Source organism: Dipodomys spectabilis, unplaced genomic scaffold (assembly GCF_019054845.1).
Source record: "Dipodomys spectabilis isolate Male_0828 unplaced genomic scaffold, ASM1905484v1 ptg000234l, whole genome shotgun sequence".
Taxonomy (NCBI): Eukaryota; Metazoa; Chordata; class Mammalia; order Rodentia; family Heteromyidae; genus Dipodomys; species Dipodomys spectabilis.
The window spans coordinates 16,385,358-16,412,576 of record NW_024870911.1 but is presented as its reverse complement, the minus strand read 5'-3'; the positions used below and the strand labels follow the sequence as shown (position 1 = coordinate 16,412,576).

The 27,219-nt window shown below is 51.0% G+C and overlaps 1 protein-coding gene across 1 annotated transcript; it reads right to left on the bottom strand.

Moving 5' to 3' along the window:
* Positions 1-449: 449 nt before the first annotated feature.
* On the bottom strand, positions 450-27,219 carry Ctdsp2 (CTD small phosphatase 2). Its single transcript, XM_042698613.1, has 8 exons — positions 26,631-27,219; positions 11,366-11,514; positions 8,939-8,977; positions 8,382-8,483; positions 7,228-7,284; positions 4,885-4,977; positions 4,609-4,794; positions 450-4,215 (listed from the first exon to the last, which is right to left on the bottom strand). Exons 1-8 carry the CDS (start codon positions 26,692-26,694, stop codon positions 4,090-4,092), a joined length of 816 nt encoding a protein of 271 aa, XP_042554547.1. The 5' UTR covers positions 26,695-27,219; the 3' UTR covers positions 450-4,089.

Below are 27,219 nucleotides of genomic sequence, written 5' to 3'. Positions count from 1 at the left end.
ACCTGCGCAGAGGGCAGAGTCTAAGAGGTCAGAAGGGTTTTTGGATCCTTGGGGGTGTCACTAGTCACCGCTCAGTCCAATCAGCAGTGGAGTACTTACTAAACATCAGGAACCATGCTGGGTTCTGAATGACAAGGCTCCTGGTTTGGGAAGCACTGGGGAAGATGGGGCATAGGAGAATTGAGACCCAGTTCCCTTAAGACTCTGGTTCATGCCCAGCAGTCAATAGGACACCACACGTTTGCTTGTTAAGCACTTGGACAGCAATGGAGGGGGCCAGGGTAGAGCTAATGCAGGTGAACGTCTGTGACCTGCACTTCTACCTCCTTGACCCATTCACCTTGTGTTTCAGCTTCATCATGACGTGCAGAAGGGTCACCAGAAAGACATGCCTGCTACAACGCCCAAAGGAATAACAGCAGGTTAAGAAGGCCACTCCCACTCCTGGATAGGTTTTTAAAACCTGCTTTTTATTAATTAACTGTAAGTAATACAAATATTCCAAAAATATAAACAGACACTTAATGGCGTCCTACATTTCAAGTTTTTGAATACAACAAATTTATCAAATCATGAAGCAAGGTAGTCAGAATCCCATAGCCCAGTCACAGTGGGAAGCAGATCCTCCCTCTCCAAATGGCATCTTGAAAGGGAAATGCAGCAAGCTTGGGGTTGATTACAAGCAAAGGAGCTCAGGGACCAAAGGAGTGGGTATGCTCCAGGGACAGACCCCAAAACGCTGAAGGAGGAGGGCAGCTGGACAGACCTCTGACCTCCGCTGCCCTGGCTGAATATGCAGATAGTTACGGGTGCTTAACAGAAAGGACAAAACAAAGAGACATAACCAAGTCCCTATTGAAAAAAAAAAGCGACTAAAGACAACAGAGGTTAGTAACCCACTGAAGCCCTGGGTGGGAAAAAGGAGCTTGCCTTTCTCTCACACACATACACAGCCTGCTGGGGTCCTCATGGGCTGCGTACCAACTGGCCTCAGGAACAGGGTAGGGGTGGCACAACTGCACGGGATCCATTTCCCAAGCAACAACTGCCTTGAGACTCTCGTGCTTTTAATATAAAGAAGCTTCTGGGCCACTGTTAACAAGGTGAGTTTATACCACTTACACACACACACAAAAATCTTTGGGAGGCAGGAGGGAGCTAAACAGAAGGTCCCAGGTTAACTGAAGGTAAATTCATTCAACTCCTCCAATAAGGGACCCATGGGCCTACAGAGTGTCCCCTCTACAATGTGCAGAGTGGAAACCCTTACTTGACCCTTTTACCAAACTGGTCCTGTGTCCAAAGCTCCCCCTATAAGAGGGACACGAACATCAGGCTTTTGACTGAGAAGCCCAATCAGAGAGACACACTGTGTCCCTGAAGAGGCACCTTAAAAGAACTGAACCTGGAAGGTGGGCAGATTCCTGGCAGGGCTGAAGCTGGTGCTTGAGGCCAGGTGGCCTACTGACTCCTGAAGACCAGTTTCAAACAGGAAGGGCTGGTGGCAAGCCCTAGAGCAGACTGCACGATGAACTGGCTCCCTTCACAATCTTGCCCTCCTCCAAAAGTGAGTCTGCCTGATTCCTTGGAGGAGCAAGTTCCACAATCACTTCTTGCCCCCTGAAAACTAGGAAGCCGGCTGCAATAATATGCCTTCAGCCTGGCTCTGGTCCACACACATAGACCCTGTTTAGGTTTGGCTAAGTTGCTTCTCTGGGAAAGGAAAAAGTGGGTAGGGATGGCATTGCTATAGAGGACCTGCAGGTGGCGATCAGGGTGCTGATGGCAGCAGGGTCTATAAAAGTAGGGACTTCATGCAGAAGCAGCAGAAGACACTCCAACCAAGCCACCCTGGCTTTGGTTGCGTGTCACACTCCAAGAGCTCAGACAAGCTGGATAGGAAGGGCATGGCACAGGCTCTACCTCCACGTGGAAAAACATGGAGAGCCAAAGGAGCGCAAGAAGGTCCTTAGAACTCAATCAGCTTTGAGCCTCTTATTGCTTAGTCAGAAAAGCTTGGCTGGACCAAATGGTAGACTTGTCCAAGCCCTCAGAGATGGGCTTGGAAAGAGGCTTTTCCTTGAAAGGATGGCAGCCGAGGCCAGGACCTGAACCTAAGGCCACAGCTGGCCTTAAGGGTGTGAGTTCCCAGGTTCTTTCAAGAGGTCAGCCTCCTTGGTAAGCACCTGAAGCCATCGTCCCCTTTACCTGTAGGACCCCAGTGATGCTGGGGGAAATGACCATATGAACTCAGGGGCTCTGTTCTACTTCTGGGACGCCAAAGAGAAAGACAAGGCCTCACAACGTTGGGACAAGGTGGGAAGGTGGCACCGCAAGGCAAGAGAAAAGATGCTAGCCAGCCAGCTACCGTCCAGCTGCTGTGCCGCAACTCGGCTTTTCTTTCTCTAAACTGTTTGGTTCCTGAGGCTGGACCCCGTGTGTGGAAACCAAAAAGGATAATGGGATGAGACCTGAGTGGGTGGTGACCTGCACCTGAAGCGATTCACAAATGCTTTGTAACACCTGTCTCCAAGGAAAACAGACTTGGGAACAGAATCCCTTCCCATCCAGAAGGAGGGAGGAAAAGGGAGAACCCCCACCCAGCCCTGGGGGGGGGGGGTGGGGAGGCCACGATTAAGGCAGTGATGCTGAGGCGGGGCTCCCTTCTGAGGGGCCCCTTGTGCTCCCAATTACAGCAGCACTTCCCCTTTCATTTTCCATCCTGGGGAAACTTTCATCTTATGACTTTTTTTTTTTTTTAAAGCATTTACTATTAAGAACCTTTGAAAGCAAGAGACACCCAGAGTGCAGGTCTATGAGAGGCTCACTCACTCTTGATACCAGAGGCAGGAGAGAGGCATGTGCGTTAAGGGTTGGCAACCAAAAGACAGAATACCCATCCTTTCTCCATCGTGGAAAAGCAGGAGTTCAGAGGCCCTGGAGAGGAATAGCAATAAGCTGGAAGGATGAAGGCTGGAACAGCGCTTGGCACAGCACAGGCCCCTAGGGAAGACACAACAGGAAAGAGCCCTGCCCAATGGGAGGGGCTGGGGCAGCTGAGAGCCCTTCCCTGCCTTCAGAATGATGTCCTTGGGCCAGCACCAGCAGAGAATCCCTGAAGAGCAGACTTCTGGGAAGAAACAGCTGATCTACAATGTAGCCAAGAGGACTCAAACATTCATGCTCTTTTCTGCAACCCTAACCCCAGCACCTTCCATTCCTCTTACTCCCAGGGGTACAGCTTTGCCAGAAACAAACCAGGCCCACCACTCCATGTTTAGAAAGAGAATTTTAAACAGAGTTAAAGGAACGGAAATCAGTTATCTGTCCTCTTCCAGGCCAGGGCAGGGAGAAGACTTCCTTCCTCATAGGATGAAGACTATGGCTAGTTGGTGAGGAAGGCAAGCCCAGAGCCTGAGCCTTGGGGAGACCCAGAAAGGGCCCATGGCAGGCATTCAGCTGGAAGCAAGTGCAGCCCCTAAGGCCTCGGGACCGATGGCCACGGGAGTGCTGATTCTGGAAACAAGTTCTCATCCTTCCAGAAATGGCATCTTTTTGTCTACAGCAGCTGGCTGGAGAAAGTTCTCAGAAAGGTGTGTGCCCCAGGCATCCAAAGGCAGCCTTTGGCCCTTCCTTTTTCCTTGGCACAGGCCTACAACACTGAGGAAAGGCCATGGTTTGGCAATGGAGCCTGCAATAGTCTTCAGAGGCTTGTCAGGTGATGGGAGAGGAGACAAGCTAACTGGCGAAGAGTCTTGATCTTTCAGCCCCTGTCCCCCTGAAACACTTGGCTATCCTGGGGTGATGCTCACTGGAGACTCCTCACTCCTCGAGACACACCCACCCACCCAAATACACTAAACACACAAATCTCAGGAGCCCAACTCAGGGAGCAGGCAGCTCTGGATACTGTTGGGCTGACTTGCCCATTTGACATCTAACCTGCTCTAAAGCTCTTTCTAATCACTTCTATTTCCAGGACCCATTTGGTGAGGTGCTCCAGCTTCTGCTTGGTCCGTCAGGCTGGTCAGAAAGGCACAGTATAGCAAAGTCCCCTACTGGGGTGGCCGTTGCTTGGAAGCTGGAGGGCTAAGGGGCCCGCAGCTGCCCAAGGCTGGTGTAGACATCATCGGCTCCACTTAGCTCCTCAAAAATTGGGATCAGGTTCAGCAACTCGGTATCTGCCATGTCATCAAACCAGGACTGCACAGGCACCTGGGGTGGGAAAAAGGTAGGGTTCAAGCTGGGCACCAGTAGTTCATGCCTATAACCCTAGCTATTCTGGAAGGCTGGGATCTGAGGATCCTGGTTCAAGGCTAGGTAGGAAAATCCACTGAGACTCTTAATCTCCAGTTAACCATCAAAAAAGCCAAAAGAAGTAGAGCTGTGGATCAAATGATAGAGCACTAGCCTTGAGCAAGAAAGCTAAGGGACAGTGCCTGTGTTTAAGCCCCAGGATTCTCACAAAGAAAGAAAAGAGGCCTCAATCTCTTGAGTGCTGCCTCTTCCCTTCCTCACCCAGAGACCCCGGAGGCTGCCAGGTCGGCACAATTCCCTGCCCATCCCCTCGCCCAGTCCCTGCCAGGAGCGCCTATCCTGCCGACTCACTGCGTTCTCTGGGTGGAAGATGTAAGAAGCAGGTGAGTTGTCCAGGATGAGGGTCTTCCTCAGGTCCCTCCCCAGGCGGCTAAGGTCCTTGACATAGCACCCCTGGTGGAATACACAGGACTCCCGGAACAGGCGGGCCCGGAACACCCCACACCGGTCCAGCAGGTCTGTCACAGGGTCAGCATACTGGGAGGAGAGAAGATGCCTTGGTTTGGATGTAGTGCTGGTCACCCCTTGTCCTGCAGGCTCCTTCCCTCCCCTCCTCCCCGCAGGTACCTTGGCCAGGCTGGCAGTGAAGAGTACACATTCAAAGAGTTCCCCCATTCGTCTCAGGAACTCATCCACATAAGGCCTCTTGAGCACATACACCTGGGGAGAAGCAGAACAGCCTGTTGGAGGAGCCCTGGGAGGCAGAAGCAGGAAGGGTTGCCACCTGTGCCGTTGACACAAGCGTGGCAGTCTGCTGGCTCAGGGTCCCAACCTTAATCCGGCTATGGAAGCAAAGTGCGCACACATACCAGGAGCCATCTCTCATTCCAGCGGTGGACCATCAGCTGCCTCCGGAAACAAGTAATCAAGAATAGGCCTCACGGATGGAAACAGCCTATCCTGGATTACTTGAATCCAGCCACAGCCTGGGTGAGAGCTTTTTGTCCTGGACTCCAGGAGGATAATCTGTTCAGGTCCCCATCAGGCAAGGATACCAGTACTTCCTGAAACTTTGTGCCTCACATGGAACTGCACTGGGGAGAAGAGACCTTTTCCCTCGATGACTAGACTGGACACTCTCCACGCTGTGTCCTTACACCCACTTTCTGTGCTCACACCCTGCCAGCTACGCTAACCTTGGTGTCCACCAGGTGTTCACCAGGATCTGGTGAATTTTGCCTTTGAAGGTTCTTTAGCTACATATCTCGTCTTCAGCCTACCAAAGTGCTTCTAGGACCATTTCCTCCAGGTCCTAGCACAGAGTGTATGCCTGCCATCAAGTTCTAGTAGAGCCGGCCTAAGTCATCCAGCTCCCCACACCCCTCACAAACCCTGCAGCAGGAACCCTCTCCAGGTACTCTCAACTCAGTTCCTGTCAGCCCAACATCTCCCCAACTTTCACCCTTCACCCTTCTTCTTCCCAGCTATTTAGTTACTTTCACCTCCCCTCACTTTTTCCTCAAATCCCACCTTAGGTACTAGCCCTCCTCAATCTTAACCTCTTTTTTCCCTTTTCTTCCATGGGTTTTGTGCATCTCTATATGCTCACCTAGGTGGGGTGGTGGAGGTGCAGAATGCCTCTAAGAGAGCTGAAAATACAGCGACAACCTACTAAAACATCAATCCCCAAATCCCCTGAGTAACTCTGCTACCTGATCAGGCTTGGCAGACAAATAGCAAGGTTACCAGGGCATCTGCTTCAGAGCTACCTGAACCTCCTGCCAACTGGTAGGCTTCCTGGGCAAGTGTTCTAAGTAAACGGTCTTTCACTACCAACTCCCTGATCTCTAACCCCAGACTGAAGCAGGTTACATGTGGCTGTGTAGATCCCATGCCCTTTACAGATGCATGCTGAGCACTTAAGAGCAGAATCCAATGCAGGGACTTAAAGAGAGGGAAATCACACAGGAGATGCCTAGGTGGGGGAGGAAGAAATTCACTAAATCTTTACAAGGTAGTGGGACAAGGAGGAGAGTCTTCCAGGAGCAGCCAGTGTCCCTGCCTGTTAACAGGCAGAACACCATTCAGGAATAAAGAAAATTGAATAGGGTCAAGGCATAGGAGCTACTGTGACCCTAGGTACTCATGAGAATTGGAGTTTGAGGCAAGTCTAAGCAGAGTTCTCAAGAACCCATCTCAACAAATACCTCACTTCAACAAATAAGCTTGGGGGCTGGGAAGTTGGCTCAGTGGTAGAGCGCTTGCCTTGCATGCTCGAGGCCCTGGGTTCGATTCCTCAGCACCACATAAGCAAAAAGAAAAACGCCAGAGGTGGCGGTGTGGCTCAAGTAGTAGTGTGCTAGCCTTGAGCTGAAGAGCTGAGGGACAGCACTCAGGCCTAGAGTTCAGGTCCCAGGACTGGACCAAAAAAAAAAACAAAAAACAAAACAACAACAACAACAACAACAAAAAACAAATAAGCTTGGATCTCTTCAAATGGTAGAATGCCTGTCTAGTAAATTGGAGGCCCTGAATTCAATGCCCAGTATTGGGGGGTGGCTGTAATAAATCTGTTAAAAGTTACTGTATTATGAAACAAGAGTTCCATTTGTGTGTATGAGTGCATGTGTGCACACGTGTGTGCATGAACATGCACATAAACAATGGTCAACAAATGACTATTATTAAATAATATAAACTGTTCTTTCATCCACCCTGATTACAGAGATGAAGCAAGGTGACATGACAGCTAGAGGGAGGTATGGAGCTGAAAGTTTTATTGGATGGTTAAAAAAAAAGAAAGCCTTGAGTATCAAGGATAGCAATAAAATAGGAAAGGCTGAAGTTACAGACAAGGGGTCAATGGACACAACCAAAGAAAGCCTTGGGAAGGATGCGGGACCCCAGCACGGAGGAGTGGAGGCAGATCCCCCCCAGTCTGGGGTTTGGTGTGCCTGGTGGGTAGCTCACCTGGTGAGTGGTCCCTTCAATCTCTACAGGCACTATGAAGTCAGCATTGTTGATTGGCTGGAAAGCAGGAGTTAATAACATCAATTTGGTAGTATAAGGATGAGGAGCTCCCACCGCCCCCTGACCCTGGGAGGATCTGGAGGGGAATCGTTCCTAGAGACACTAGGAAGCCCCTCCTGTTGGCCCACCAAGGAGCTCTCAGCTCAGTGTTCCATACTGCACCAACTTCTGGTTTTCCTTACTCCCCTAGATCCCATCACACACTGCCAAATTCTGCCAGAATTGAAGATTTTTTTTTTAACTTTTTTTTTTTTTTTTGGTCAGTCGTGGGGCTTGAACTCTAGGCCTGGGCACTGTTCCTCAGCTCTTCAGCTCAAGGCTAGCGCTCTACCACTTGAGCCACAGTGCCACTTCTGGTTTTCCGGTGGTTTATGGGAGACAAGAGTTTCAAGGACTTTCCTGCCCGGGCTGGCTTTGAACCGAGATCCTCAGATCTCAGCCTCCTGAGTTGCTAGGATTACAGGCGTGAGCCACTGGCGCCCGGCTAAACTTTTTTTTAAGGCAGGGTCTCTCTACATATAACAAGGTTGGCCTTGAACTTGGCAATCCTGAGTTTAGTCTTTTCAGGGCTTTCTTGAGTTAACAAACATCCCGATTAAGAAAAACCCAGGCAGCGCAGAGGGATGCTGATGGCTCATATCTATAATCCTAGCTATTTGGGAGGGTGAAATCTGAGGATCATGGTTCAAGCCAGCCCTAGCAGGAAAGTCTATGCAACTTTTATCTCCAATTAACCTTGAGCCAAAAAGTCAAGTGAAAGGGCTTTTAAATTAAAGGAGGAAGGAAGGAGAGAGAGACAGACAGACGGAGGGAGGGAGGGAGGGAAGGAAGGAAGGAAGGAAAAACAATGGGCAAAGCCAAGGCTGATTCAAGCAGTCTTTTAGGCCTGCTCTGTGTGGTGTCCTGACCACTTTGTGTTACATGGCTGGGGGCAGAGGTAGCCTGCTGGGGAGAAGGTTCTTCATATTCTTCAGAATGCCCTTAGATATGTGGCATCAGAGTGGCCCTCTTGGGTACATCTCTCCTCACCTTTTATCACCTCTTGTTGGGCTCACAGGCAGGCCTACATGGATATAGAAAAAGCTCCTACTTACCTTAAAGGAGCTATGCACAAGGGTTTCATCCAGATCAATGACCACGCAGATCCTTCCTTGATCTTCTTCTGTCACCTCTGGGAGCAGGCAGGTCCCAGGGATCTAAAATTAGAGTCAGGTTGCTGAATTGTGCCCACCAAGCAGAAAGCCCAATCATTTGCCTCAGTAGAATGCTAGAGATGAAATCCTCAACCCAGGACAGGCACCACTTAAAGACAACAGAAGGGTAGGGTAGGGTAGAGTAGGGTAGGGCTGGATCCTTGGCTTAGTCTCCCAGGGTGATGGTGAATAGGAGGTGGCAGCTAGGGCTAAAACTACAAGAAAGGACATGTAAGCGTCCCCCCCACCAAAAAAACCAAAAAGCCAAAACCAAAAACCAAAAACCACCAAAAACAAAACAAAACAAAAAACACAAAACTTTACAGTGAGCCCTCTGCAAATACTTAGAACAAGTGGCTTCTCAGGGCAGGGAGTAGGCATCCAGGCAGTGAGAGTGAGGGTAACCACTTCGCCTGCCATGCTAGCCAGGGATCATGAGGTCAGCCAGATGCACGTACCTGATAAAACTGGTACTGGAGACACTGGAGGAGATCCGACTGGGGGAGAGAAGCAGGAGTCAGTGCCAACTCACCAAACCCTCCTGCCCCATCCAAACCACGGCTTCTGCTCCCACTACCCAGCCACCTGGGAAGCTCCTCACATGACCAGAGTGGCTAAAAAGGCTAGGGCTTCCTTTCCACAGTGGGCTAGATTGAAGGATGGAAAAGGTAGTGTCCCGGTTCTTAGCTGCCAGGCTAGAGTCAGTCACAGGAACACAAAGGCTGATTCAGGAGCACAGAGTCAGAGGCAGGAACCAAGCCTGAACCCTCCTTCTCTTTCAGCGTATGTTTCCTCTGCCCCTTTGGAGGGTAACTGGGGAACATGAAACAAGCTCTCCACAAAACATCAAGGAAGCCAACGTGGGGCCACTGGAAGCACACAAGACACAAGAAGATGAGTGCAGCGTGAAGAACCCCCTGCCTTCCGCTAATAATAAAAACGTCACCTTTATCAAAGTATTAAGTGTTCTTAATGAAAATCTTCAAGTAAAATTCTAGCACTTAATTAAAAACAACTACAATAACAACCCAAAACTAATGTTTGAGTGTGTTTCTTCCAACTGGAGCTGGCAGTCATTTTTCTGTAATATTATTACATGAACTTGCATTCTGCCTTTTGAAACAATACTGTCATGTGTACTCATAGACACCTCTTTATGTGTGTGTGTGTGTGTGTGTGTGTGTATACACATGTTTTTTTATTTTTATTTTTTTTTGTTGGTTGTGGAGGCTGAACTCTGGGGCTGGGCGCTGTCCCTCAGCTTTTCAGCTCAAGGCTAGTGCCCTACCACAGTGCACTTCTGGCTTTTTTTTTCTGCTTATGTGGTGCTGAGGAATCGAACCCAGGGCCTCATGCATGTGAGGCAATCACTCTACTACTGAGCCACCTTCCCAGCCCCTAATTTTTTTAATACGTATTTTTTATTGTAAAGATACTATACAGAGGGGTTACAAGTATATGTTATTTTTTGTTTGTTTGTTCTATTTTGGTGCCAAGTACAGGGGCTTGACTCAAGGTGTTGATACTTTCATTTGGCAGTTTTTGCACAAGAATGGTGCTCTAGCTGGGCATAGGTGGCTCATGCCTGTAATCCTAGCTACTCAGGAGGCTGAGATCTAAGGATTGCAGTTTGAAGCCATTGCTGTCAGGTAAGTCTGTGAGACTTTTATCTCTAACTAACCACCAGAAAACTGGAAGTGGTGCTGTGGTTCAAAGTGTAGAGTGCTAGCCTTGAGCAAGAAGAGCTCAAGGACAGTGCTCAGGCCCCGAGTTCAAGTTCCCCAACTGACCAAAAAATAAAGAAAGAATGATGCTCTACCACTTGAGCCGCATCTCCAGTTCTGGCTTTTTCACTGGTTAGCCAGAGACAAGAATCTCTTACATCTGTAACCAAGGCTGGCTTTGAACCTGTATCCTCAGATCTTAGCCTAAGTAGCTAGGATTACAGACATAAGCCACCAGCACCTGGCTTCAGCCTGGTTTTAAGAATGAGCAAGGACAGCTATTCCTCACTATTTTTGAGAGAAACTATTGATTTTTTTTTTTTTTTTTTTTTTTTTGGCGGTCTTGGGGCTTGAACTCTGGGCCGGGACACTGTCCTTGACCCTTGACCTTTTGTTCAAGACAAGTGCTCTGCCACTTCATCCACAGCGCTACTTCTAGCTTCTTTGAGTGGTTTATTGGAGATAAGAGTCTCATGCATTTTCCTGTCCAGGCTGGCTTTGAACTGTAATCCTCAGATCTCTGCCTCCTAAGTAGCTAGGATTACAGGTGTGAGGCACTGGTACCTGGCAGAATGACACTTGTTGGTTGGTGGTGGCTCCCCCAACCCCCATCCCCTATAAATTCTAGACATACCTCTGGTCATGTGATAATAAACAAAATACCCAAACATTCCCAAATGCCTCACACTGGTATGGTTGAGAATTGCTGGAGGGTTATTAAGAGCATGGCAGAGTTTCAATTCCTTGATTCCTGTGAGGACGGTAACTGGGAAGGGAGCTTGGTATAGATGCAGGCTTTTGAGCTAATGAGATTTAAGTTTGAATCCTGACACTCTCACAGAGTAAGCATGTTCTGTGTCTGTTTCCATATCTGTGAAGTAGAATCCTGTGTCTCCCTGTGACGCTGCTGAGTGGATCATATGAGATGGAAGGTGCAAGGCACCTTGCCAGGGCCCAGGAAACCACTGGGATACCTGGCTGGCCCATACTGCGAAGGGGAAGCAATAGACGCAGGATGGGTTACTGAGGGAAGGGTAGAGGAAAGGTCTCTGGACCAGGAGTCTTCCTTCACAATCTCAGACAGGGCCACGATGCCTACTAGCTAGGAATCCTCAACTAACAATCCCTTCCCAGCTAACACTGCACACCCCATCCAGCTACCTTAGCAATGGTGTTGGCTTCCTCCTTGTACGCGGCGAGCTCAGTGGAAGAGCTTGATTGGCCAACATGCTGGGAGCGAAAACAGCAGAAAAGGGCCTTGAAGATGTTCCGCCCACGAGGCTTCTTAGGAGAGGACTTGGAGACCAGGCCTAGAGAAAAGTGAATGGCAAAAGTATTAGCTACAAGGACCTTAGTCTCTCTGTCAACAGCTACCCTGTGCCTGTATCCCCTCTGGCCTGTGAGCCCTGCCCAGACACATAGTATGTGCCTAGTGAACAACTGCATACAGCCAACAGTGAACCGTGCCTCAGTGAACCGTGCCTGTTTATTCCAACACTTTGTGTTTAAACTAGAATTAGCAGGAATCCTCACTCTCTGCTTTAGGAAACAAAGAATCCTGTGCTGCAGAGGTTTTGTTCTTCATTCCATCGGAGGGACTGGAAAGGCACCAAGATGGGCCAGGTAGAGAACTTGGATGTTTTACCTGTCTAGCTACAGCACACTATGGGTATCTTCAACATTAATTCATCAAGGCAGAAATCCCAGACTATAGCCAGTCTCCAGGAAGATTGCCTGTTCTAGATGATGGGCTATTAACCTAGTCCCTTAAGAAGTTGGTGGAGCTGCAAGATGGTTCAGTGGCAATTTTTCTAGCTGCTGGGTCAGTGGCAGCAGAATAGAATCCACTTTAGTAGTCCCTCTCAAACTAACACACGTACTTGTGCACGGTACCTCTGCCCCATGCTCCAACCACTCTTCTTAACATTCCTTCCCCTCAGCAGCCCCAGCTTGATTAGAAAACAGGTGGATTAAGCTTGTGGAACATGCACATCCTGCCCCCTGGCCTAGGCTGAGGCCTTTACACTGCCTGCTTTTGTCCTACCTTGCCAATTTGGGCTTTGGAAATTCAAAGCCACTTTAATAGAAGGTATGACAAAGAGGCATCAAGGAAGTCAAGCAGATACAAAAAGCTACGAGCATGACAAGATCGACCCAAAATGGACTTTGCACTATCTTTTCCAATGTCTTTTCACTTCTGATGATGAGTTCTGGCAATGGCTGGGCCAGTGGAGATGTGATAGTCACTCGGGCCAGGTGGTGGCGCTACACAACCACTCACAGGATGGTCCCAAGTCACAGGTTTCTTCCCCTGGGGATCAGAGCATCCCAGAGTCCCGAGAGGCAGGCAGGCATTAAACAAACCCAAAGAGCAGGCAAGTAAATACCGGAAATGCTTGTCTTTGGGGGGTGGGGTGGGAAGAAAAACAGAATGTGCCACAGAGGTTTCTCAGTGCTCTTCCTGGGGGTGAGGCTGAAGGGAAGAGAAAGCACAGTGGTGGAAGTAGGGGTCACCCACCACAGCTCCCTCAGCTCTGGGAACTCCCCAGAGCTCTCCCTGGGCAAGAAGTGTACCGGGGAGACTACACCTTTGTTTGAACTGCCCGTGATTGAAGAAGAGGAGAGAAAACCAAACTTCTGGGGACCAAGAAGGAAGAAAAACCATACACAGCCGTCAGTCAAGTTTAAGTCAGCACCACTGAGCAACAGGCTCAGTCTGACTCAAGTTTCTCTCTTGAGAACCTCCTCTGGGAGCTCCCCAGTTGGACACTTCCCCTCCCCCCTCCCTTTAGGCCTGGGCACTGGTTTGACAACTGAAAATGTTTTAGAAAATGACTGAGTCTTTTCAGCAATTAGCCCCAAAACACTTGTGTTACTCCGAAGTTGACCCTGGAGGAAGCACTAGATTACTTTGAGCGTTTCAGTTATACAGCTTGTGTTGGGGCTCACAAGACAATGACGACACACATCCAAAGTTGTCTATGTGTTCACGGAGATTAATTCAGTGTGGTGCCCAGTTCTTAATAGACAGCCAGCAGGACAGGCTGTTCCTTGAACCCCACACCTCCTGCTGTTCCTGTTCCTTTTATTTATGTTTGGTGCCAGTACTGGGGCTTGAACTCACAGAACCTTACTCCCTCCTGGCTTAGCTTTTTCACACAATGCTGGCATGCTACCACTTGAGCCACATCTCTGCTTCCAGCTCTTTTGGTGGTTAATGGGAGATGAGTCTCAGGGATTTTTCTATCCAGGGCTGGCTTCAAACCACGTTCCTCAGATCTCAGCTTTCTGAGTAGATAGATTATAGGCATGAGGCACCAGTGCCTGGCCCACTATTCTTAATCTATACAGAAAGCAGAGGGAAAGGGCAGCTTCCCTACCAACCTGCTTGTTGGCCTGTATTAAATTTAACCCCAGGGATATAGACAGATGCTGACACAAAGCTCTAAGACCAAAGCTGAACCACTGCTTTTCCTTTGGTTTATTTATGGTTTCTTCATGCAGAACCACAATCGGAGATTTAACCAGGGCATGGAGCCTTTCTTAAAAGGCCACACAGTCCAGGCCTTTCCTGAAGAGAGGCCACGTCAGGAATGCACTCAGCATCGTAGTGACAGATGCTGTGAAGGCTGAGTAATTATAAGAGGCAGAGGGGTGAAAGCGGCAGCTGGCTGGGGCTAGAGAGAGGCCTCTCGCCTGTCCCCACTGGGGGGTGGGGGGGCAACAGGCAGAGGCGTCTTGTCCCAGCACAGGAAACTTGGACTCTGCAGGGGGTGAGGGTCTTCTGCAAACACAAGGTGAATGGCAGCCTCTGTGCTTCGAGAGGTCATCAGTGGTCCAGCCTGTAATCCCAGCTGCTCAGGAGGCTGCTCAGGAGATCTGAGGATCAGCTGGACCCTAACCTCAAGGAAAATTCCACCAGACTTTTATATATAGTTAACCAGCAAAAAGCCAGAAGTAGCTGTGGCTCAAGTGGTAGAGCATTAGCGGTGAGCAAAAAAGCTAAAGCATAGCACCTAGGCTGAGTTCAAGCCCTGGAACCAGCAGAGTCAGAGTCAAAGTCAGAGAGAGAGAGAGAGAGAGAGAGAGAGAGAGAGAGAGAGACAGACAGACAGACAGATGACAGATAGACATCACAAGTGCATGGACCTTCGGGTCAGGCTCTTCAAGCAAACACCCCAAATCTTGTCTGGGGTCTCACACACCTCCTCCTCCATAGGTGCCACTTCCTTCCATCCTTCTCCTCTTACCTTTATAAACAATGCCCTGAGACCTCCTCAGGGCCCGCTTCAGCCTCCCTCAACATGGCTGCCTCCCCGAAGGGCCTTTGAGGGCCTCAGCCCTCCACATCCATCATCCTGTGGCCTCTGTCTGGCAGAGACTCCCACCCAGCAGTGAGTAACTCCAGAGGCCTCTGTCACTCCTGCAGAGCTACAACCTGTGGGGGCCTCCACTGTCTGCCATGACCCAAAAGAGCTGCAAACAGAAAAGGCCTTCTTTATGTGAGGAAAGGAGGGCCACAGGGAAGGCGCTGAGTGCTCAAGTCAAGTCACGGAGTCTCTCTGAGTCTCAGTCGTGTTTACTGAACACTAAAGATATGTACCAGACCCACGTTAAGACTCTGATATTACTGGGCACCAGTTCCTTGCGTCTGTAATCCTAGCTACTCAGGAGGCTGAGATCTGAGGATCGAGGTTCAAAGCCAGCCTAGGCAGGAAAGTCCGTGAAACCCTTATCTCCAATAAACCACCAGAAAACCGGAAGTGGTGCTGTGGCTCAAGTGGCAGAGCACTAGCCTTGAGCTGAAGAGCTGAGGGACAGCACCCAGGCCCAGAGTTCAAGCCCCACAACCGACAGGAAAAAAAAAAAAGATTCTGACATCACTAACTCATTTAAGCCTCTCTCTACCGAACGGAAATGGAAGCTGGGCACTGGTACCCATGTCTATAATCCTAGCTCTTTGGGAGGCTGAGAGCTGATGACCACTGTTAGCAAGCCCAGGCAGAACAAAGTCCATGAGACTCTTATCTCCAATGAACCAAGAAAAAGCTGGAAGTGGAGCTGTGGCTCAACTGGTAGAGTGCCGGCCTTGAATGAAAAAGCTAAGGGACAATGGTCAGGCCTTGAGTTCAAGCTCTACTACTGGGTGGGCACATATATGCCTCTGTGTGTGTGAGTGTGTGTGTGTGCGCGCGCGCGCTCACATGCATGAACGCACGCACACGTGTACACGCACGCGCGCACACACATACACACACACACACACAGTAAAGGGTAACAGTTAATGACTCTGGGATTCCACTTCAGGGAATATATCCTCTGCACCCTCTAACTGCTCTGACCAGCAGATACAGAGGAGGGAGGGACCAAAACCAGGAGCTCTGGTCTAAGATCTGCTTTGTACACTGAATTTAAGGGTGGATGGGAGCCACATTGCAGAATGGGATCTAAAACCTGAGTCAAAGAGCCTTTCGAGGGCTCCTGTGAGCACGCACACAGCATGGTTTCCCTGCCAGCAGGTGCAGGCTACCCCCAGCCCCAGGAGAAGAACACCAGGCATTGACAGGTGCGAAGGGACTTCATGGCAGTTTTCCTCATGAAGACTTGGAGTGAGTGTCATGGAACTTCAAGACAAGCTGCTCTCCCTCTTCTATCTGATGCTGTGCATCTGTTCTCTCCATCCCAAACCTCTGGTTAGACTGTGAATAAGCTCTAGCCTTGAGCAAAAACAGCTAAAGGACAGCATCCTGGCCCTGAGTTCAACCCCCAGTACAGGCAACAACAAAATGAAAAGAGTAGCCAGTGCCTTAAGTTTTGTTTGTCCTTTCGGTCCTGAGGGGGGTCTTGCTGTTATCCCAGTTTGTGGATAAAGAAACCACCTCTCCGTGAGGAGCTGCATAGTTGACAGAGGAAGTGGCAGAGCCTGCATTCCAGCCCAGACATCCTCAGAGTGGGGCAGCTCTCACGTCCGCCTTTCTCTCTGTAGTCTGGCTTTTCCTTCTTCAGCCTTTGGCACCGAGCTCTGGACAAACTAAGTCAATGCAATGGATGGGGTGACAGAGATCAAGATGCATGGTACTCAGAAGCATGGTACTCATCACCTGGCTTCTGGAATTGAAACTTCTAGCTGGGTGCTGATGCTCCATCTATAATCACAGCTACTCAGGAGGCTGAGATCTGAGGAGTGAGGTTCAAACCCAGCCCAGGCAGGGAGAAGCCTATGAGACTCATCTCCAATCAAGCAGCAAAAAAGCCAGAAGTGGAGGGTGGCTCCAGTGAGTGGTGGCCTTGAGCAAAAAAAAAAACCCTCAAGAACAGCACCCTGAGTTCAAGCCCCAGTATGAGCATACACACACACACACAAAGTCAATGCAGTGCTTGTTTTAATGATCTAACTGGCAGCCGCCACCCTGATTCACGATGAATCACTAATGGGTGACCTCATGGGTCTCCGCAGAGCAGCAACAGAGGAGCCCTCCCTCCTGCATCATGTGTTAGTAACCCAAGATCAGAAGCTGCAGGACTGCTTGGGGACTCTCAGCTCAAGCAGGTTTACAATGTCAGAACCACTCTACAAAGCTCCCAATCCACCAAAAAGTCATGCTCCTCCATGAATGCCAACAAAGCAGGTAAGGCTGCCTTGCTGGGTATGATCACTACCCTCTCCCCCTATGTTCCCACCCACTGTCCCAAGCAGGCAGAGCCCTATTTACCTCTGCCTTGCAGGAAACGTATGCAAGTAACGTGTACACGCGCGCGCACGCACACACACACACACACACACACAAGCCTAAGCAGAGTTGTCCAACTCTATTTTTAACCTCTGAAGGTCAGGTCCAGATACCACTGTTGCATAGCTCTGTGTCCCAGCAAAAGAACTTTACTGCTCACAGGAAATCCGCCGAGGACTGGGCAGAAGATAAACCCTTTCAGCTATGGGGATTTCATAGAGTCCATTCACATAAAAGGATGCTTGCTTAGTTCACTGACCCCCACTCCGCACCCCTACTCCAAGCACTTCCTTCCCTACCCCTTCCCATCCTCCTCAGCAAAGGCCTTGGCCTGGCTAACACTCTAAAATGGCCTCTTCTCAGAGAGGCCTCCCTCCCTTCAGCTATTGGAGGAAGGAGAGTATTTGGAGCATTTCCGGCCCTTCTTGGCTAGCTGCCTGGGCCCTGCAGCCAAGACACATCTGATTGGGGCTCCCTGTGGAGAGGAGTCCTCCCAGGTAGTCCGAAAGGGGCATCTGTGCCTTGGCGAAAGATAGGCAGGAAAGTGCCAGGTGAACGGAAGGGCTCCTGGGACCAGCAGGTGAGTGGGCACAGAGACGAGAGAGGGTGAGAGAGGCTTAGATGCCCCCACCATCCCCAGAAAAGACTGGGAACAGAGCAGGTAGACTGTGGAAACACAGCACCCAAGCATCGTCCTGGCTCTCTCCAGCTAACAAGGCAGGCAGGGCCTTGCCCTGCTCAGCACCAGCTCTCCCGAAGTTCCAGAAAGAAACTGTGAATCTGTCTGCATCGACTTTTTTTTTTCTTTTTAAGAGGGCAGTTTGGCTCACACTAGCACGGTCCACCCTGGTACCCAACTGGCAGCCAACAACTGGTAGTCTTGTGCCAGTCAAGTCTCCATTAGTTCTCCCTGCCTGAGCAGGAGGCCTGCCTCCTTGCTTACATCTTTTCTTTTTTAATTTTGCAGTGCCAGGGATGGAACGTTTGGCTTTATAAATGCTATGTGAATACTCCACCACTGACCTTACACCCTCAGCCTGTGGTTCTGTCATGTAGCCCAGGATGGCCTTGAACCTGACAGTCTTAGCCTCCTGAGTGCTGTGAACCACTGTGCCTGGTACCTCTCTTCTAAGACAGGATTCCCTCCTGCCAACTCCCTCCCCCCAGTTTTGGTTCCTGTTGTTATTTGTCTGTTTTGAAGATAGGATTGAAGCCAGGCTGGTGGCTCATGCCTGTAATCCTAGCTACTCAGGTTGGTTGAGATCTGAGGATCTCAGTTCAAAGCCAGCCTGGGCAGGAAAGTCTGTGAGACTCTTATCTCTAATAAGCCACCAGAAAACCAGAAGTGGCACTGTGGCTCAAGTGGTAGAGCTGAAGAGCTGAGGGATAGACCCAGAGTTCAAGCCCCATGACTCCCCCCCCCCCCAAAAAAAGAGACAGGATTGAAATGATGGATTATTCCTTTGGAACATTAAAGTGGTCATTTCTTTTCTTTTTTTGTCAGTAGTGGGACTTGAACTCTGGGCCTGGGTGCTGTCCCTGAGGCATTCAGCTCAAGCCTAGTGCTCTACCACTTGAGCCACAGTGCCACTTCCAAGTTTTGGTTCCTTAATGGTCCTTTGGAATGATGTGGAAGGCACAAGGGACATACTACCATGCCTCCTGACTTCCCTCTTATCCCCTTCAGCAATCTGGGCTCTCATCTTAACTTTAGGGACGTTCCATCAAAAGGGATTCTGTTTTGGAAGTGGGGTATCCTGGCCACTCCTAAAGCATGATCAACATACCCGGCTGATTTCAGAATCCGCTTCTGAAGAAGTTGTTAGTAACACAGGTTCCTAGTCAGCTCCAACATTTACGAAATGTGGTTAATCCCTCTCAAAAACAAACAACAAAAATAAAAGGCCCTGAAGGCATGAACTAAGCAGGAGAATCTCTCCCTGGGAAGGCCCCACGGCCACCAATGCACTGGGGTAGGGGTCCCCAAAAGCAGCAGGTTCTGGGCCAGATAGAAACGGATTTTCCTCTATAGATTTATCAACAGCAAGCTCAGGGTCCTGACCCCACTCAGAGGAGCCTGGGGGATGGCAGGCAGCGATGGGATGGCTCGCAGGGCAGCTGGGACAAACTTGAGATGCCACTTTTAAAAACCCCTAAGGGCTGGATCCTGCCCTTACCTTAGGAGGCTCAGCTAGAACAGAGGTGGCACTGGGGGACTGGAAAGCAGCCATCTTGAAAACTCCCTCCTCCTAAGAGGGGGAGGGGGCTGAACAGACCCCCACCCGCCAAGCAGGGCACAAACATCCTCGTGGTGATGCTTACGCTCCTGCCTTGGCTCTCTTGTCTCTGACCCCTGGAATGCATGGGTTTGGTGGAACAACAAGAGGAATCCAGGTTTGTAAGCCCGCCTTAGGTTAACACCAGCAGGAATGAGGCACAAAAATGGCAGCGAAGGCACAGTCTGAAAAAGCAAGCAGCCCCCTGCACCAGTCAATCAAGCAGTTGTGACTAAGCATTTAAATCCTGGTTCTGGGAGCTGGAGGTGGAGCTCAGTGGTAGAATGTTTGCTTAACAAGTGCAAAGGCCCTGAGTTCTATACCCACCACTGAAAAATAAGAAAGTAAAAGAACCATCCTGACTTTTCCATAGGAAAGGTATGTGGCCTCAGTTTCTTCATCTACAAAATGGTGAGAATTACCAGGAGCTGAGGGAGTGGTCTGTCCTGTTCACCATTAAAGGCAAAGTATTCTCCTACTTTTATCTGTCTCAATCTCAACTAAGCACAGGAAAGGGACCTGAGAGATTCCTTCCAGGGCTGGAGATGTGGCTCAAGTGGTAGTGTGCCTGCCCAGCAACACTGAGGCCTGAAGTTCAAACCCCAGTACCCCCACTAAAAGAGGGTATGCTAGGGTATGGTGGTTCATGTTTGCAGCATTTGGGAGGGTGAGTCCGGGGGACTTTGAGTTCAAGGCCACAGCCCAGGTTATATTATTACCAAGACTCCAAGCCTGGGAAAGGGCCTTTTCTGGGACTCCACAAAAATCAATCACAGTTACACACAAACACTCCTTTTCAGAGGTTGGCCAACCAGTTCTTTCTTCAAGTAGCTGGCCTCTGCAGAGGGACTGAGAGCATTCTACCAGAGATGCACTCATCTCCAGGGACACTCCCCGGCTCCTCCCACACACCTAGGCCAACCTAGTCAACCAGTATAGGTGTGTCACCTGAGAGAAAGCAGCGAGCTGGGTGTCAGGCCCCCTGACACTGCTCAGTAACTCTGAGGTTGAGATCCCTTATAAGCTGGTGGGAAATCTCTCCTATATGTCCTTTTGCAAGATGGCTTCAGCTTGGCTAAGACTCACACAGACTCAATCAAAGGCACTCAAAAAAGTAGAGGGCCAACAGGGGTAATAGGAGTGCAGTGCTGGGTGAAGGCAGGGTTCTGGCAGTCCAGAATTAGCTGACACCAAGCTCTCCCCCTGGGCAGGTTGCTATGATGATTACCTGAGATGCTAGATATAAAATTCTAGTAATAGGGCTTTGCCTTCAACTACTACAATGTATAAACATTGGTTGGAATCATTGCTGGAGAAATGAGGGTCATTACTCTGTCTACCTGCACAGCAAACTTTAGGACTCCCTTCAAGGAACCACAGGATCTCAAACAGCAAAATTGGACCCCCAAGAGCAATCTGCCTGTTCAGGACTAAACAGGCATTGGAGCCACTGCTGTGCTTTACCTGGCTTTTATCCGAGGACACCTGTCAGAATCACAGGGAGCATTTGGAACACACACATGCCTGGCTCACCTGCCAGGCTCTGATTCAGTAGGTCCCAGGTTGGGGGAGGGGGAGGGTATTTTTAGTCAGCAGCACAGGAGATTCTGATGTGTGAGAGCCAACACCTTAAAGGTTGTCAGGGGTCTGTGACCAAATTTTCCAAGACTGAAAGGGGATCCACCTTCCCCAGGTCTGACTAGCGCCAGGGTCCCGATTACCTTCCAAGGGGCTCTCGTTCTGTGCTACATAAGTAAAAGATCTGAGCCTGCTGTGTCTGTCCTGTAGGTCCCACTTGCTGTGAAGAAAGGGCCCCTCCTCTTTCTGCTATGCAAACCAAAGAAGAGTGATAAACTGTCCTTTCCACAGGCCTGGGTGATGCAATTTGGGCCTTCCCATGAGTTGGCTTGGCTTTCAGTGTGGTGGGGGGCCCCCCATGAGCTCCCTGAGAAACAGTACAGGTGGGAAAGAACAAATTCAACAAGATGGAAAAGATGTCAAGAGATAAAAGGAGCTGGGTGTGGTGGGTGGTGCATGCTTGTAATCTTAGCACTTTGGAAGCTAAGGCCGAAGGATCACAAGTTTGAAGCCTGTCTGGGCCACATAGCAAGGCTCTGTCTCAAGAAACAAACAACAACAACAAAAACCAAAAAAATAGGAGAGAGCAGAAAAAAGAAGAGGAAAGGTAGGCGGGGGAAAGGAGGCAGAGAAGGGAAGAGAAGAGGAGGGGAGGGAAGGCACAGGGGACGGGGTAGGTATAGAAAAAAGAGAGAAAGAGCAAAGCCTGGTGGGGCTTTGTTAATACGTCCATCTGCATCCCAGGTGAGTCTTTTTGTCTTCCCTCCCCCAAGACTAAGGCATCAATTCCAAGTTTCCCAGAGCTGGCCAGCTTTCTGTGATCTCCTAAAGTTCTACCCAAAGCTGCAAAGGCAAACCTGAACAATATCTGTTTAAACAAACAAACACCTGCTCTTTTCTCTTCTCTTATTAAGATTCCTGGTACTCGGGATTGAACTCATGACCTGGTGCTGTCCTGAGCCTTTTTTGCTCCAGGCTTGCACTCTACCACGTAAGCCCCAGTTCCATTTCTGCCCTTTCTGGAGGTTAATTGGAGATAAACAGTCTCACAGACTTTCCTGTGGATTCGAACCTCAATCTTCAGATAGCCTTCTGAGTAGCTAGGTTTGAGCCATCAACCTGGGGCTTCAGTCACTTAAATGCAAACAGCAAGAGAAGGCTGATTTTTTCTGTCTTGAGTATAGCTATCTTTGAGAGGTCAAAGCAAGTGTTCTGAAGATTTGGTTAGACTTCAGCGACTCTTTCAGAAGAGGCACATGACTCCCTGGCCTCCTTTATGCCCCCCCATGCCCAGGCGCCAGCCAGAATGGCTGCAGCCCCACGGCACATGTGGATGAAAATTCCACCCCAAGTACTGCGGGCACAAAGAAGGGGTCTGTGCAAAAGGCTCTAAGACACAGAAAACTTGAGCCCCCACATCCGCGTGTCCTCTGACCCCCAGCCACCTGTCTTTAACAGGAAAACCCACACAACTGTGTCCTTGGGGAACGAAAGAAAAGGGAGTAGGAGTTTAGCTGCATAAAAAAGAGTATTAACATTTATCCATCATCTACTAAGTATGGCATAGAATGGCAGATATCATTATTCCTATTTTACAGCCAAAGTACTTACAATACTGAAGTCGCATTGTGAACAACAGGGAGAGGGTTTGAACCTAGGCCTAAAAAAATCCACTTTAATGCTGGCACAATCAACATTTTAAGTGCACCCCATGCCACCTTGGTCCCAATTCACACAATTCAAGAACCAAATTTCCCAAGATAGAAATAAAGCCAACACCCAAAATTCCCCAAAAGCTAGCAGAAAGAAAGTCGACAAAGGGAGAAAGGAAAAGGAATCGATGTTGGTGTGCAAGCAACGCGCGCGCGCGCGCGCACACACACACACACACAGTGCGCATTTACATGTTGTCTTTCTTTGCTACATGTAGAAACATATCCATTATTTCTCCACAGAAAGTTTGGGAGCATCAGATCATCTTGGCTTGAAATTGCTTTCCACAGTATTGCAAAGTCCCTGAAAAGGGATTTGGAAGATCCCATTGGGAGCAGTGGGCCACCTTGTTTCCTCTCCAGTTACGGGTAAGGAGATAAGACCCACCACCACCCTGGCAATCCCTCTAGGGATTTCTTACAGGAATTTCAAAGTCCTGCTCTGCTGAAAGCTGGCAAAGCAGTGGTCCCAGATGCTGGGCATTTACAAACTTTGTTTTTGAGTTAAAAGCACTCCCCTGGGGTCCTCAAGGGTGGAGAAAATAAATACAAACTAGGGAGGGGGGGGATCACAGAGCTGGGCCTCAGCAGCACAGAGACAAAAGAGGCAAGACCCAGGCTGGGCTAGCAGAGAGAAGCTTGCAGCCCAGACTCTACAGACTGCATGCAGATGCAGAGTCCCACCCATCCAGCTAGTTGTGGAGCAAAGGCCAGCAAGACTTCTTTTCAGCCTTTTCCCCTAAAGGCTGCGCTATATCTACAGCAAAAGGTGTTTGGCCAGGTGTTTGTCTCTCATCCCTGTAATCCAAGCTACTCAGCAGGTTAAGGTCTGAGGCTCACAGTTCAAAGCCAGCCCAGGTAGGTAAGTCTATGAGACTCTTATGTCCAATTAATCAGCAAATTAACCATAGTGGAACTATGATTCAAGTGTTACAGCACCAGCCTTGAGCAAAAAAAAAAAGCTAAGGGGCAGAACCCAGGCCCTGAGTTCAACACTCAGTGATGGCAAGTGTGTGTGCACCAGGATGTCCACACACATGCACGTGTGCACCCACAAACACCCCCCACACACACACATACACACAAAGGTGTTCAAATGTTTTCTTGCAAGAATGAGGCACAATTTCTCTGCCATTTGTGGAGAAGGCGGGAGCTGGGAAAACGTACAGGCTGCCTCTTCTACCTTTTACTTCACACTAAGGGGACTACAGATGGGCCTAGTTTTCTTGGCTTTTCCTCACTTCAGAGCAGAGACCACCCAGGGTACCTCCTTCTACCAATGAAGGTGGCATCCTGGTATGTGACTGCAGTAAGTGGACATTCCAGCCAAAGCCACGTTACCTTTTTGATTTTTGATATTGTGCACAATCTTGTCCTTGCTGTCCCAGGAAGCCATTTCTCCCATCTGTCTGGGAAAATGATCCAATTCTGGTGCTTTTATCATCAATGCTTTCAGCAACTTTGTTCTACTTCCCCTACTGTAATTACTTTTGAATCATCAACACACCCAGACAGCCTTAAAGCTCAAGAGAACAGAATGCTAAAAATGAAAAAAAAAAAAAAAATCTGCAATGGAAAACAACTTCAACTAAAAAGCCACCCAAGCTAGAAGCAATTGCTTTGCAGAAATTGACTTTTTAATCAACTGCCTCCCTCTTTTTCCAAAGGCTGGCAGGACTTGGGGATGGGACTGGTGTGGGGGAGGAAGGAGAGGGACAGGAACTCTTGAAATTGCTAAAGAAAACATTTGCTTCCTCTCCTCCTTTTTTTTGTTTTTAAGATGCAAGTTCTGTTTGTAAATGATGGAGGACTCAGCAAGCTGGCTTTGGTTGCTGGGTGCTCAAGCAGCCCAAAAAGAAAGCATGCCTTCTCTGGAATGCAATCAAATTACACAAGGGGGGTGGGGGGAGAAGGGAGGTCGGGAGGGAGAGACCCAGTGGCTGCTGGCTTGAGAATTCAGATTCCTCCAGGGATAAGTTTGAAGGACAAACCACACACACAAAATGAAAACAAAATCCCAACTCCCAAGAAAAACCCAGCCAACACAGCACCGGGACACTATTATGAAGCCAGCTGCTTCCTGGGGTTACCTATTCTGTCACCTGCCACTCATGCTGGAGGATGGAACTTGTGGCTCTGATTTGTCAGATGCCACTTCACAGTTCAACTTTCCTTCCCTCTAGTGTAGACCCCACCACCCAAAGCACCTGGTGGGATACTCTTGTTTCCTTATCACCTTGTACCCTCCCACATCCAGATTGCTTCACCTCAGCCAGGTACCTAGGGTCTTTCTTGGGGTGAGAGTGGGGAGGAGTATGGCCGTGGGCAACCTCCCTTTTTTCAGCCCTTGGCACAGCTGGGCAGTGGGCAGAAGCAGTGTGAAGTCGCTGTCTGGGTCACACAGCAGAGATACAGCAGCCAGGAGGGCAGAAAAGCAGGCAACAGGAGAGGTTGGGGCGGTCTGCAGGAGGAACTGGAGTACAAGGCTCCACGGCTCCTCAAGGCTGGCTTACTTAAAGGGCCCAGGATGTGGGAAGCCTACATGGGCCCCCTTCTCTGGACATTCCACGAAGGAATTCCAGAGAGGCTGACACATCAGACCAGCTGCTTTGCCAATAGGCAAACTGGGGGAGTCTCTGGGGAACGTGACCCCTAGGAATAAATAACCGTAGGAACAAATAACGTGGACCAGCAGAGACGTGGGGCCAAACGCAGGCCCTGCAGCTGGCCCCCAACCAGGCTCTGGGTACATCCAGGCGGCAGCACAAGGCCCTGAGGTTAGAGGAGGGGGGAAGGGAGGGATGGCAGAGGACAGAAATACTCCGGATTTGGTCCCAAGAACGCTCAGTAGCCTAAGCCTCTGGGCCAAGTGGCCTCAGTCTTGGGGGAGTTTTCTAGAATTTTTTTTTTTCTTTTTTCGAAAGTGAGGCTGGTCCTTATTAACTGCGCGTGGAAATTCTACACAGTCCTCAAGGCCGGGAGGAGATAGGAAGAGTTTCAGGGTCCTCACTACGCCCAAACTAAGCTCCTCGCCCCCCGCAGGAGGCCCAGGCCTCTCCCTCCATTCCGATCGGCCCCCCTCCCAGGCCCACCCACCCCGGGAGAGGGGGGGCTTGCCCGTCCCCGCCACCAGCGTCTCCACCAGACCCTCAGGAAGGCGGGGGCCGCCAGCCGCTGCCCACAGAGAACTCGCACTTTTTCGCTGCGCGATTCAGAAACACTCCGGGTCTGATGCCATCCGGCGAATTATGTAACCAGGGACACCGCTCCCGGGCTAAACAAACGCGGCTCTGTGTGTGCAGCGGCGGCCCCGGGGGAGCGCACCGGGCAGGGAGGGGCTCCGGCCGGGCCCCCGCTCCGGCTCGTTTGGCTCAGCGAAATCTGCGGGGAGGCAGCCCCCGTGGGCCACCCGGGCCCCCGGGCCCCCAGGCCCCCAGCGGAGCGGCCCGAGGGCCAGTCGGGCCCGACCTGGGCCTAGACCCCTTCCCCTCCCCGCAGCCGTCCCCAGCCGCCAGGCGACCAACTTGGTCCGGAGTTCCCCCCCCCGCCGCCCCCCACCCGGTCCCCCGCCCTCCAACCTCCACCTGGACGCGGTCACCGCTGGCTGTCCGAGCGATCGCGAGCTTCCCGGGGGCGGCGGGGGGGCAGGGGGGCGCTCGGAAGTGTAGAACTCCAGCCCCGGCTCGGTTCCAGCTTGGGACCCCCCCTCGGTCTCCCTTCCCCATCCCTTCCCGCGATCCCGGGGCAGTAAGCGTGCAGTGGAGCAGAAAAGCGACCCCTCCCCTGGATCGCTCCCCCCACTCAGGAGGGGGCGGCCGCGGGTGGGCTCGTGCTGCGAGCGCGACCCCTCGGTCGCCGTGCCTGGGGGAGGGGTTGCACGGCGGAGTGACAGCTGCGCGGGTGACACCCCCCCCCGGGGCGCGGGGCGCGGGGCGCCTGGGCCCTGCGCAGCCCCCGTGGGGCTCGGAGTACCGACTGGGACGCGGTGGCAGCGGACCCGGGGGTCCAGTAGGAAATGTCCGTCCGTCGCCCCGGGGGGTGGGGAGACCCGACGTGGGTCCGGGGGGAGGATAGGCGCCCCTTCCCCGCCCGGGGGCGGCGTAAAGTTTTTGGAAGTTGCGGCCCCTACCTTGCTTGGTGAGCACCAGGGCGTCTTCCCTCCGCGCCTGGGTGATGATGGAGCCGTGTTCCATCTAACAATCCCGCGGGCCCGAGCTGGCTGGGCGGGAGGACCGGCGGGCTTGCAGGCTCGGCTGGGTTGGGTTGGGGGGGGGGCCTGGGCGGGGGCCCGCTCCGGCTCCGGCTCCCAAGACTCGGACTCCCACAGCTGTTCACATCCCCCCTCTTGTTTCCTCCCCGGGCCGGGAAGGGAGGAGGCCTATACAGAGGGCGGGCGGCCCGGGCAGCGGCTCCCCCGGGTGCCCCCGGCCCCGATCCCCCGGTGGCAGCTCCGGGCTCCTCAGTTTGGGTCCAACATGGAGAATCCGGAGCGAAAACAAGAGGAGGAAATGGGACACGGGGCGGTTTCCAGGCTCCCCCCTCCCCTCCGTACTCCAGATAAACAACCCGCGGCTGCAGCGCCCACCCCCGCGCGCCTCCCGGTTCTGAACCCGGCCTCCTCGGGGCCTACCCGCGCTTCCCACTCTAGGCCAGTGTCTTAGGCCCCCGGACCCTCCGACCTGAGAACCGCAGGGAAGCGAACGGTCCCTAGCTATGCT